Source organism: Protomyctophum bolini (genome assembly GCF_963924005.1).
Source record: "Protomyctophum bolini genome assembly, chromosome: 2".
NCBI classification, from domain to species: domain Eukaryota; kingdom Metazoa; phylum Chordata; class Actinopteri; order Myctophiformes; family Myctophidae; genus Protomyctophum; species Protomyctophum bolini.
Genome location: NC_137863.1, coordinates 52,480,707 through 52,493,796, shown reverse-complemented (window position 1 = coordinate 52,493,796; position 13,090 = coordinate 52,480,707). Strand labels below are relative to the sequence as shown.

General features: G+C 44.6%; 2 protein-coding genes across 4 annotated transcripts in view; both read left to right on the top strand.

Annotated features, from left to right (window-relative positions):
* The window catches only part of kcnab2a (potassium voltage-gated channel subfamily A regulatory beta subunit 2a), a 181,440-nt gene that overhangs the window by 15,986 nt on the left and 152,364 nt on the right, over positions 1–13,090 (top strand). The window lies entirely within an intron of this gene.
* LOC308326730 (bolA-like protein 2) lies at positions 9,891–10,151 on the top strand (the record flags this gene model as incomplete). The annotated part of the gene is made up of 1 exon (XM_080779734.1): positions 9,891–10,151. The coding sequence occupies one exon, from the start codon at positions 9,891–9,893 to the stop codon at positions 10,149–10,151; it is 261 nt and encodes an 86-aa protein (XP_080635860.1).

The window sequence follows — 13,090 nt, the reverse complement described above, 5'->3', positions numbered from 1 at the left end:
GCTGTATTCAAATACCGTAAACTCGGAAATCTCACGGTATCAACACTGTGGCTGTTACTCTCGCGGTATTACCGAAATTCGGTAAACCTTGGCATGCCTAACGCGCGCACACACACGCCTGCACAGGTCACTTCAGACTTATTTTTTTCCTTTTTTTAGTAACCATAGAGTAGACAGCTATGTGTATCCCTTTGTCCCTATGTGTACGTGTCCACGCACGGAAATAGCGTTTGACAACCACCAAGTGTCACTGTTGCACAGCCACACACACACACACACAGGCCAGGGAGGAGAGACAGTACAGTAGACTACAGTTCAGACCGGTATGATTATTATTTTTTATTTTTTTACACATTCAGAAAATAACTTTGACCCCTGGAATAACTTGGCGACCCGCAGGTTGTGAACCCCTGGCTGCAATTACATGCAAGCAATGTTACACGTTACGAAGGTGGTCTTTATTTGCTTGTTCATGTGCCTTATGATAGTCTGGGGGGGGAAGAAGCTCTTTACTGTATATATACTGTCTGTAGCCTCTAATGGCTTCTGAGCCATTCCAGGCGGCATCAACTAAAACAGACCGTGGTCGGTTGGGGTGACTGCAATAATTGATGCATGATTATGCAAGCCTTGCTGACGAGCATTCATCGTATAATGTCTTGCATGGATGGAGGGAAGTTCACATCCGCTCTGTGTCCACGTTGCAGTATACCTTGGGGCCCATGTCAGTTGATGCAAATAGCCTGCATCCTTAGACTCACTACGTTGAGAAAGGAAGCAATCATGTCACCCTCTGGTAGGCATTTCACTTCTAGTATTTTTTTTTTACTTAGTTGACTAGTTCCTATATATATATATATATGAGCTCTGAAAGAATATATATTCAAAGATTTGCGACACATTTTCACGATAAAAAAATAAAAAAGCAGATCTACAAGCTCGTAGCGCGCTATGAGCTTGTAGATGTTTCAAGGGACGTCTCCTGAAACCTGAAGGAAATGTTTTAAAACCCATTTTGGGGCGGGAACCTCTTTTGGTGTTTTAAGCATTATGCTATTTTAGAAAAATCGTGAAAATGTGGCACAAATGTTTGAATATATATTCTTTCAGAGCTAACGTTTTTAACTCAAACCTTTGCTTCTGGGGGGGGGGGGGGGGGGGGTCCCCTGGAACAACATATTATCAGATGGGGGTCGGCGGGCAAATGCATATACTTTTGGGGGTCCTTGACATGAACATGTTTGAGAACCACTGACATAGAAACACGGGTTTTTCAGAAAACTGTCAGGATTTAGAAGTCCTTTTGTAGAATCCTCATGTGACATGAATTTCACAGTGCTGAATTCCTCCCCCCCCCCTACCTCTTTTTATATAGAGGGAGAATGAGAAAGGTTTTGCAATAGGATCCGATAACCGTTGCAGTGCTCCACTCAGCAAGAATCAAAGAGCAAGGCTCCGCTGCTGCATTAACAGTGAATGGTGAGCTCATTTATGGGACACAGTGGACAGTGGCAGCACATTGTTCTATATAGCTCAGGGGTTCTCAACGTTTTTGGCCGGGGACCCCCGGAAATGCTTTGGCAACGTCTCGGGTCCCCAAATATAAATTGACTGTTACAATAACCTTAATAATAGAGACAATACACCATAAATAAATACTGAAACCAGATCATTATGGAAGTTGTGACTTGACTTGACTTAATCCTCTTTACCCCGTCGTGGGGCATAGGGCGTCCACCAGAGCTCTCCATCTCACTCTCTTCTGGGCCTGCAATTTTGCTTCCTGCCAGCTCATTCCAATGTCCTTTAGGTCCTGGAGAGTGGAACGTCTCCAGGTGTTTCTTGGCCTACCCTGTTTCCTCTTCCCCTGTGGGTTGTAGTCCAGGGCCTGTCTTGTGGTGTTATCCGTGTCCTTTCTAAGGGTGTGGCCTATCCAGTTCCACTTTCTCCTTTTGATGGTACTAGCTATACTGTCCTGTTTAGTGATCCTCCATAACTCCTCATTTGTGGTTTTGATGGGCCACCATAGCTTGAGGATTTAACGCAGGCATTTGTTTACAAACACCTGGAGCTTGTTTATTAGGCCCTCGGTGGTCTTCCATGTTTCAGAGCCATAGAGCAGGACGGTCTTCGCATTGGTGTTGAAGATCCGTAGCTTGGTGTTGTTATAGAGCTGTTTGGATATCCAGATCAGTCGCAAGATCCTAAATGCCAATCCATGCTGTGTTGATGTGGTACCATAGTAGGGCTTTCACTTCTAGTGATTTTTACTAGTTGACTTAGTTGCCCAGTTTACTAGTCGAGTAGTCGACTGATTGTTTAACTAGGCCTACCTACCTTTGCCATGTTCAAAAGCACACTCAAAACACACCTTTTCAGACTTGCTTTTCCTACGTAATCCCCCTCCCCCTCCTTGTCCGCTAAAAGAAGAAAGGAGGGCCGAAATTGCACACGGTCCAGTGGACTGTCGATCGACCCCTTTTGGCACAGGTTAAATGAATCATTTCAGCAGCAAGGTACTTGTCAAATACCTTTTAGTCTGCTCTGCTGATAATCTTAAACGTTTGACCTCCATTCACTTAGTAACATAATGGGTAGCAAGTTCTTCTGTGTGTGTGTGTGTGTGTGTGTGTGTGTGTGTGTGTGTGTGTGGGGGAGGGGGGGGGGGGGTTATTGATGGTAAGTGGGGAGTGACACGCAGTACAGTTGGGCGGAGGGGGGGGGGGGGATTCAATAGTGAGTCAGTAGTCACGTTTCCCTGGTTTTGGGCAATATTTGCTCTTGCACATAAACGTCTGAATGGAAACGCCTCGAAATGCGATAAGTCTTCATTTCAAATGGAAAAACACTTTTGCGCTTGAAGGGGAAAGATTTGTGCCACATTTTCACGATTTTCCCCAAAAAATGCAGATCTACAAGCTAGTAGCTAGCCACCGAGTGGCGCGCTATGAGCTTGCAGATCTGCTATTTTCCAATAGCTAAAAGTATAACGTAATTCTTAAAACACCAAAAGGAGTTCCCGTCCAAAATGGGGCAGAAATGTATTTAACTGAATGTCCTCCCTCCTTCACCGTGGTGGTTTGGTATTCAGTGGGGCCCAAATGAATGCTCATTGCTCCATCCGACGAGACGTTAGGGGACGTGATCGGAGAGCAGATGCCTCAGATGGTCTTACTATACTACTAGGGTTGGGTGACGATACGAATATATCGTCAATCGCAAATGTACGAGTCCAATCGCCGAATATTTTTATTAGGCGATTTTTAGGGACGATTTCTTCTTTTGCAAAATATTAGCCCAATTAACCTGTAAAGTGTGTGCAACATGTGAATCAATTTTAGGCCAGAAAAGTAGTAACAGCGGCCGGGTGGAAATCCCCTCCTCCTGTTATAATGGTCCCAGAGTCCCCGCACTCCGTTATTTTTTTTATTGACAACGTGAACGAACCCTGACACCAGCGCTGCAAAAATAGACAGATCTACAAGCTCTCAACGCGTAGCGAACGGTTCTGCAGTGCAGAAACAGGCAGGACACGATGCCTTGAGAGCCTGTGGATCAGCAGCAGCCCGGCCGCAGCAGCATGTGGGCGAGCCTCCGACGCCGGTGCGGGGAGGCAAAACTTCTCCAGGAGAAGTTGCTAGGGCAGGCAGGCTACATGTTGCTGTGGCTAATAACACTGTCACCAGCCAGTGGTTGTGATGTTAGCTTGGCTTGCAGCTGCTTGTCCGTTCCTACTTCACTTCATCGCCACCTGTAACTTATTTGAAGTTATTTATTATTTTGTTGACCTGGCTGCGCTGCAAAAAAAGACGGATCTACAATCTCTCAACGCGTAGCGAACAGAGCTGCAAAAACAGGCATGACATGGCTTTTTTGCGACCTGCAGTGAGCTGTTCTTACTTTACTTTTATGACACGAATATATCGTCCATCGGCGATTTTTGGACAGACGATGGGCGATTGAAAAAAATTGGCATATCGCCCCAACCTTAACTACTACTACTAACTACCCATTAGTTTCCCAGCTCATTCATCTATCCCTCCCTCCCTCCATTCATCCAACTCTCCCTCCATACATCCCTGCTCCAGACGTGGTACGGCGCCTGTTCCGCTCCAGGCATGCCAGTTGGCCAGAGCACATGTTGGACCTGGCTAGCTATAGTGCTCAAAAGCAATGGCTATGTACTTAACGTGGCGCCTGCCTCCATAAGGTGGACTCGGAATAGACCAAGCAGACATGACGGCTCGTGAAGGAAATGGGTTGGAGGAAAACACTGTTGTGCTGAAGATGACAGTGACCGTATAGCCGGCAAAAGACCTTGATCAAAGAGTGTTATCACAAAGATAAACGCATAACAATAAGGTTGAGAAACACAACAAATAATAACACAAAATACACAAAATGCCCTATATAAAATTATAATAAATAGAAAATAGAAAAAAAAGGAAAATAAAAGACATTTCAGTGAGCACAGCGCCAACGCGTGTCTAGCAGAACCAGAAAGAAAGCCGAGCGAGAGATGCTGATGTTGGAGAGAGGGACAGAGAAACGGAACTATGTCGGTGACGGTGAGGAGCGAGGCAGAGGGAAATGTACTGTATAGTGGACGTGCCCAAGTGTAAGTGTTTTATCAGCGTGAATGGCTGTCATCTGCCAAGCTTTAACATGATAATTACAAGAGGGCATTCACAGTAGCATCCTCGATTTGTCCTCATGATGAAGGTCATCATGGCTGAGTTATTAAGGTCAAATGGAAATAACGACCGTAGTAGCCTAGACAGTAATTGGCAGGTATACGTAGGCTGTGCTCAACAACACCCATGGACAGTTGGATTTGTAACAGGACGTCTAGTTGTTTAGCATAAGGTTTTCTGACATGCCCTGTTGAAACTATACACGGGGATCCAATACACACTGTGTTGGAGAGGGGGCTCTGGCCCCAAAAATGGTTGGAAACCCCTAGCTTAGATGATTGTAAGGAGTAAGACAAAGGGTCCACTTGAGGGTGTTTGTGTGTGTGTGTGTGTGTGTGTGTGTGTGCGTGTGTGTGCGCGCACATATAAAAGCACACACAATACAGTTTCCTCTTGTCCATGTTCAGTGACATCCATCACATTTAATATTGTTATTTTAACACCAATGTTAAGAATATACAGTGTTCCTCCTTGTGATGTGGAGACATTTCATTGGCATCCGTACAAGCACACGCACCTTAATCCATTCTGGGCGGGGACCCCTTTTGGTGTTTGAAACACTATGTTACACTTTAGATATTGAAAAATATCATAGCGCTACGAGCTTGCAAATCTGATATTTTGGGGAAAAAATAAATCTTTCAGAGCGAACGTTTTTAACTCATATCTTTACTTCCGGGGTGGGGTGGTCCGTGGAACAACATATTTTCAGATTGGGGTCGGCGGCCAAATACATTTTTGTTGACATGACATGATTTGAAAACCACTGACATGAAACAGAGGTTTTTCAAGAAAAGTGCCAGGATTTAGAAGGCATTTGTAGAATCGTCCTCGGGTCTAAATGGGTTAACACACTTGGACACTTCAGCTGCTGTTAGACCCAGGAACACAGAAATAGACTGGTAAACAAGCACTTGAACTCCTCCGTACATTGATTGCCCGTGACACAGATTATGCATGCAGGCCGAAGGCGTGTGTGTGGACATGCATAAACAGCATGCCGTTAACGCTTCATGCCTCCAGAAAACCTTCTGCACGCTTCACAGCACAGGCACTGAAGCAGTGTTGTTTTCGTCGACTGAAACTAAGGCCTCTTTTAGACGGCGACCATCTCCATATAACACGTCAAAGTTCTCATTTTTTTGGACCATTTACATGAGAACGCACACTTGAATGAAAACGCTACAAAGTGCATGCATATACATGCCAGGTCGCTAGGTGGCGCGTGTCCTTGTGGGGTCCGCGTGACGCAGCGCATATATAAACCATAGACATAAGTCATGCATGCGTAGAACTACTTCCGTTCTTCTTCTACACAGATAGTAAACAAACGTTGCGTCCTCATCACTAGCATGGTTGTTGTTGTTCGTTTCCCCTAGCAACTGACGCATGCCTATGACACCATGTAAAAACGTAGGACACGGGTGAGCCGACCAGAGCTGACGTAAGCCATGATGTCACAATTTTTGCGTATCCACCGTTTTGCCTGTTTATATGGAGACCATAGGAAACGGCGTTCTAAAAGATTTCCACTCTGGGAGGTGGTTTCACTTCGTTGCGTTTTCACCTCCTGTGAACACGGTTCTCGTCTAAATGACAGCAGCAAACGATACTTTATTTTGCCGTTTTTTATGAACACCATCCTCGTGTAAAAAGCACCTAAGACAGTTTTTCTGTTGACTACCTTTTTCCACTGACGCAAACTAAGTGAAAACTAAGCCATGATGACTATAAAACTAAGACTAAATATACTGACAATTTCGTCAACAAATAAAACTAGACTAAAATGTTAGGAAGGGACTAGTGGACAAGAGATCAAGTAGACGTCATTTCACACTTGGTTGCATGCTGAACATCTACAAGCTCACAACGCGTTGCGACACGTTGTGTAGATCGGCTATTTTCAGCAAGTGAAGAAATCTGTCATTACGACGGCATCGAGGCCTGCCAAAATACATTTTGTTCGACTAAATCAACTGTAGATTTAGTCGACTAAAATCTTATGACATTTAGTCGACTGAAACTAGACTAAACACTAAGACATTCCAGGTGACTAAAATGTGACTGAAAGTAAATAAACTATTGAAGAGACTATGACTAAAATCAAAATTTGCTGCCAAAAACAACACTGCACTAAAGGTCTATGTAGGTACTAGGTAGGCCTGTGTGTGTCTGCGTGATGCATTGGGCAGATAGGGGAACATTTAGTCCGATGTGTGTCTGCGTGATGCATTGGGCAGATAAGGGAACATTTAGCCCGATGTGTGTCTCTGTGATGCATTGGCAATGGGCAGATAGGGGGACATTTAGGCCGATGTGTGTCTGCGTGATGCATTGGGCAGATAGGGGGACATTTAGTCCGATGTGTGTCTCTGTGATGCATTGGCAATGGGCAGATAGGGGGACATTTAGGCCGATGTGTGTCTGTGTGATGCATTGGCATTGGGCAGATAGGGGAACATTTAGTCCGATGTGTGTCTCTGCGATGCATTGGCATTGGGCAGATGGGGGGACATTTAGGCCGATGTGTGTCTCTGTGATGCATTGGCATTGGGCAGATAGGGGGACATTTAGTCCGATGCGTGTCTCTGTGATGCATTGGCATTGGGCAGATAGGGGGACATTTTGGCCGACGTGTGTCTGTGTGATGCATTGGACAGATAGGGGGACATTTTGGCCGATGTGTGTCTGTGATGCATTGGCATTGGGCAGATAGGGGGACATTTAGTCCGATGTGTGTCTGCGTGATGCATTGGTATTGGGCAGATAGGGGAACATTTAGTCTGATGTGTGTCTCTGTAATGCATTGGTATTGGGCAGATAGGGGGACATTTAGGCCGATGTGTGTCTCTGTGATGCATTGGCATTGGGCAGATACATAGGGGAACATTTTAGTGTAACTTTGTTGTTGTCAATATTCCTTTCGTGTGAGACAGTCGGTGTCCTATTGAAGGTGTGTGGGCTTTATGGTATTGCTTCCTAATCTCTTTCATGTACCCAATTCATTCTATTAAAGCATGCTCCAATGGATTGGATTCATACTTGCTGTGCCATTGTGTTGAGGCTATAAGGGTTTTAGAAGGTCACTGTCCACTATACAAGATCAGGTCAGATTAACAGTTCTACTGCGTATCCCGCGTTCCCCGCTATTTAATACATGTGTCGGTGCCGCGTAATATGCTAAACCCGCTATTTGTTGAATGTGTTTAATTCACGTCAAAAAAAAAAAAAAAAGAGTCTTCTAAACCCTGACAGTTTTCTGAAAAACCTTACGCATCAGTGGTTTGCCACTCCATCTGCCATTCACTTTATGCATGCGCATACCCTCTATAGGGAGGCCACATAGGGTTCACAGGGTTGCCGATTTGCAGAGCAGTGACCGATTCTAAATGCCAGCTGAGAGGTAACGGCTTTTAACTGTGCTCATCATCAGCTGTGTGAGAGTGAGAGTCATGCCCCCACCCACCATGCCTCGGGATCAGACGCATGCTATTAATCCATTCTGGACGGGGACCCCTTTTGGTGTTTCAAGCATCGTTATGCTTTAGCTATTGGAAAATAGCAGATCTACAAGCTGGTTAAACCAAATACAGGCCTTGCACGGAATGCTTGTTCAGTTCTCTCTTCCAGCATGGCTGCCTGACTGTAACTGTTACCATTGTTTAGTTCTCTCTTCCAGCATGGCTGCCTGCCTGTAACTGTTACCATTGTTTAGTTCTCTCTTCCAGCATGGCTGCCTGACTGTAACTGTTACCATTGTTTAGTTCTCTCTTCCAGCATGGCTACCTGACTGTAACTGTTACCATTGTTTAGTTCTCTCTTCCAGCATGGCTACCTGACTGTAACTGTTACCATTGTTTAGTTCTCTCCTTTCACCCGTGTGAATTGAGGGGTGCTCTTGTCGTCGTACGTCATCCAATAAACATAATAATATATTTCTTCATGAATTAATTTGTCAACTTATGTTATTATCTTTGAATCATGATGATGCAATGCTTAAAAACAACTCACCATGAGCATGTAAGATGACAACTGAATTCATGTGATTGGTTAGCCGATTGTCTCGCCAGTACATGTGACGTAAATGTTCCTTCCATTGTCAACGCCATTTCATGTTTGTGTTGCCACACAGTTACGACATATTTCAGGCACATGTGACGTAAATTCTCCTTTCATTGTCAATGGCAAAATGTGAGACGTGCTCCTATATAAAGTGCCCTATATGTGGCATGTGCCCTATAAAGTGCTCCTATATAAAGCTCATAGCGCGGCACTCAGTGTCGCGCTATGAGCTTGTAGATCTGTTTTTTTATTGTGAAAATGTGCTGCAAATCTTTGTATGTATGTATATATAGATATTAGGGCCGGGACTTTAACGCGTTAATTGAGATTAATTAACTACAGAAAAATGTATGCGTTAAAAAAATTAACGCATTTAATCACACCTTTTTTTTCACGGTGGAACGTTTCTCACTGGGCGCATTTCTAGTACTGAGATGTAGAACAATAGTCCTCCATGTGTTTCATCTGAGATGTAGAACAATAGTCCTGCATGTGTTTCAGCTGAGATGTAGAACAATAGTCCTGCATGTGTTTCAGTTGAGATGTAGAACAATAGTCCTGCATGTGTTTCAGTTGAGATGTAGAACAATAGTCTGTGTTTCAGCTGAGATGTAGAACAATAGTCCTGCATGTGTTTCAGTTGAGATGTAGAACAATAGTCCTCCATGTGTTTTAGCTGAGATGTAGAACAATAGTCTGTGTTTCAGCTGAGATGTAGAACAATAGTCCTCCATGTGTTTCAGTTGAGATGTAGAACAATAGTCTGTGTTTCAGCTGATATGTAGAACAATAGTCCTCCATGTGTTTTAGCTGAGATGTAGAACAATAGTCTGTGTTTCAGCTGAGATGTAGAACAATAGTCCCGCATATGTTTCAGTTGCGTGACAAAATACTGCTCTTAATGACGACACTAGGCTAGGCTAAAGGTGCATAGTATTTGCCAGTGATGTCACTGACGGTGAGCATGACGTCACGTCAGATGACATCCCTGAAGGAGTAAAGCCATCCCATATATGAAAGTTGCAGTTTGCGGTTTCCCCCAGTTGTATTACGCTGAACTCTCACAAACGAACGTGAAACGACTGTATTTAAAGTGTTAAATCGTATCGTATTGATACCCCCGGGGGGGAGGCCATGGCCGTAACCGCAGATCTTATCCGCCAGAAGCTCACCAAGGAGCTGTTAGCGGAGCACGTGGAGGTGGAGGACACCTCGGCCGACAGGTGCGCTGCCAGCTTCAAGGTGCTGGTGGTGTCGTCACGGTTCGAGGGGAAGCCTCTCCTACAGAGACACAGGCTGGTGAACACATGCCTGGAGGAGGAACTGAAACGGATCCACGCCTTGGAACAGAAGACCCTCACGCCGGAGCAATGGGAGAAACGGAAGGCACAGTGACGCACGACGCACACATACCTCGCAGTTGAATAACGCACACATACCATTAAGGTGTGAGTACTGAGTACCAGTCTTTGGCACTAAGTAATGTAGGTACTGTAATAGTTTTACCAGGGCGACATCCGCCCGGACAGCGTCAAACTTTCCGTGCTTGTTCCAGTAGTAATTCGATCGGACCAACGGTTTCCTGGAACCAAAACCAAAAAAATGCAAATATCCATTCCTGAACTGCTGTGAGTTCACTGAATCTGTGTATTTGTGTCAGTTTTGCATCGCGGATTACTAAATAAATTATTAACCCATGATTTTTGTAACACCCAGTGTCGATTATCTAATGTAATCCTGGGCGCTACACTCCCTCTGCCAACCTTGGGGAGAGCAACGGACTCATGCTTCCTTCTAATGAATGAGGAGTCCAAGCTGCTTCTTTTCACCTGACGGGGGAGAGTTTCCCTGGTTGGACATTGCACGTGGAAGGAACACGTTATTCCAATGAGTTCCTTTTTCCCCTCCATCAGATGCCCCGGCTGGCCAGTGGGAGGCGATATAGAGACCTGGGATTACTGCATGTATTTTGTGATGCAAACTCCACTTATGTTATAATTTAGCTATAAAAAATAGCAGCCCTACAAGCTCATAGTGCGCCACTCCAGGCCTAGAAGAAGTGGAATGAGTTTGTTTTTGCGAGGTTTGGAGCTCAGTCTTCTGCATGTGCCATGGAGATGTTCGAGAACCAGGATGTACTAGCCTGGTAAAGAATGGGCAGAATGAGGGCTCCAGCCTCCAGCTACTTTAAAGTCATGCAAGCCCTTTTGTTAAAGGGACACTTCACCCTTTTTGCAAAAAGGTATATGTTAATGACGTTTAGAAGCTTTAGAACACTTTCCTGGGGGTCTTTATGTGTGTAATATGTGGTTTTAGCTATTTTAGATTGTAGCAGTGAGCACAGTGTCTCTGCTGTCATGGACACTGGTCTCACTACCTTCCTGGACTACAATTCCCATAATTATTTGGTGCACTACTCCTCATTGTGGATAGGGGGAGAGCTGTCTTACTGAGACAACATGTAGTCCAGTGTCCATGACATCAGAGACGCCAGGCTCACTGCTACATTCTAAAATATCTAAAACCACATATTATATACATAAAGACCCCCATAAAAGTGTTCTAAAGCTTCTAAACGTCATTAACATATATATTTTTGCAAAAAGGGTGAAGTGTCCCTTTAACAAAAGAGGAAATTCTGCTCAAGAATCTTGGGCATTATTTGAACACACTGACTTATTGAAATGTTATGCCCACAGTTAGAGCTATGCATGGTCAGGCCCCGGATTACCTGACTGACCTTGTGCCACGTTATGTGCCCAGACGGTGCCCGTAGGTCTGCAGAACAGACCTCCACGGAATTCAAAAACAAAGGTGACAAAGCATTTCAGGCTGTAGTGGCCAGACTTTGGAATGCTCTTCCACTAGCCCTGAAACTTGCCCCCTCTGTGGTCATTTTTAAAAACAGCCTTAAAACTTTCCTCTTTGAACAAGAATTTTGTGAATGGTTCAACCTGAATTTTCAGATTTTTGCTTTACTTATTGACTCTTCATGCTTGTATTGTCATTTATTTGAGATGAACAAGCATGTACAGCATTTTTGAGTGGTGCAACCACTCCTACAAGCAGCAATGTCCGTGTACCTGTGTACCTGTTTACCTGTGTGTGTGTGTGTGTGTGCACGTGAGCACGAGTATGTTACGTATTTATACCAGTAGGGGGCACCAGAAACGGAGAGAGGGGTATTGCTGTGGCTGCTAATGAGAGAGAGAGAGAGAGAGAGACAGAGAGAGAGAGGGGGGTGTGGGGGGGGGGGAATTGCACCACTCAGTTCACACAGGTGTGTTTTTTTTTATCTGCTTTGTTTTCGCACTTTGTGAGTCCTCTCTGTGGAAGGTGCTATATAAATAAAATGTACTTACTTACTTACAGTTTAAAATGTACCTGCTCAGCGGTCACTAATTTAATATCACTTGTGTAATGTGGATTATTATTCAGTCATATAGCATCATATGCTATAGGGTTTTATTTTCTTCTGTGTTGCGTATAGTCGGGTAAAGGGGATACTTGGATTCAGAAATCGGTGATATTTTTCAGGGAAACTCTCGGGGCATCTAGCCATCGTGCGTAGCGCTAATAACCGCCCCTGCCTATTTTAGCTCTGACTCTGAGACATCTTTTTTTTTTCATCTTTTTTTTATCCCACGTTTGTAACCCATTTTTCACCCCTGTGTCAATCATCTAATGTGATCCTGGGCTCTACACACCCTCCACCAACCTAGTCCCCATATATGAGGGACATGGGGAGAGCAACGGACTTGAACTCATGCTTCCTTCATGCCTGAGTGTCCAAGTTGATCCTTTACACCTGACACCTGGAAGGGAAACTTCCATCAGGCGCCCCGGCTGGCCAGGGGGAGGCGGTTTCTGGAAAGTGTTTAAAAAAAAAAAAACTCTGCCTAGCGCGAGGCCTCGCATGCGCGAGGCCCTGTGCGGCGGCACCATTCGCACTACCCAAAAAGCGGCCCTTGATATAGGGGCATTCTAGGTATTTCATTCTTATTGGCTGTGTTTGTGGGTGTGGAGCTGGCAGGGGGATTGTGTCCTTGTCACTGCTCTTGCGACACATTGCTTGTTCAGCAGAGGAAGGAACTGGCGGAGATGGCATGAACCTCTGTGCACATTAGGCCATTCTGGGCGGGAACCTTTTGGTGTTTTAAGCATTGTTATGCTTTAGCTATTGAAAACGGATCTATTTATTTAAATTAAATTTGGAATATATTCTTTCACTGCGAATGTTTTTAACTCATATCTTTGCTTCTTGGCGCGCTACGAGCAAAGAAGCAAAGATATGAGGTCTGCTATTTTAAAAAAATCGAAGAACGACTGACATA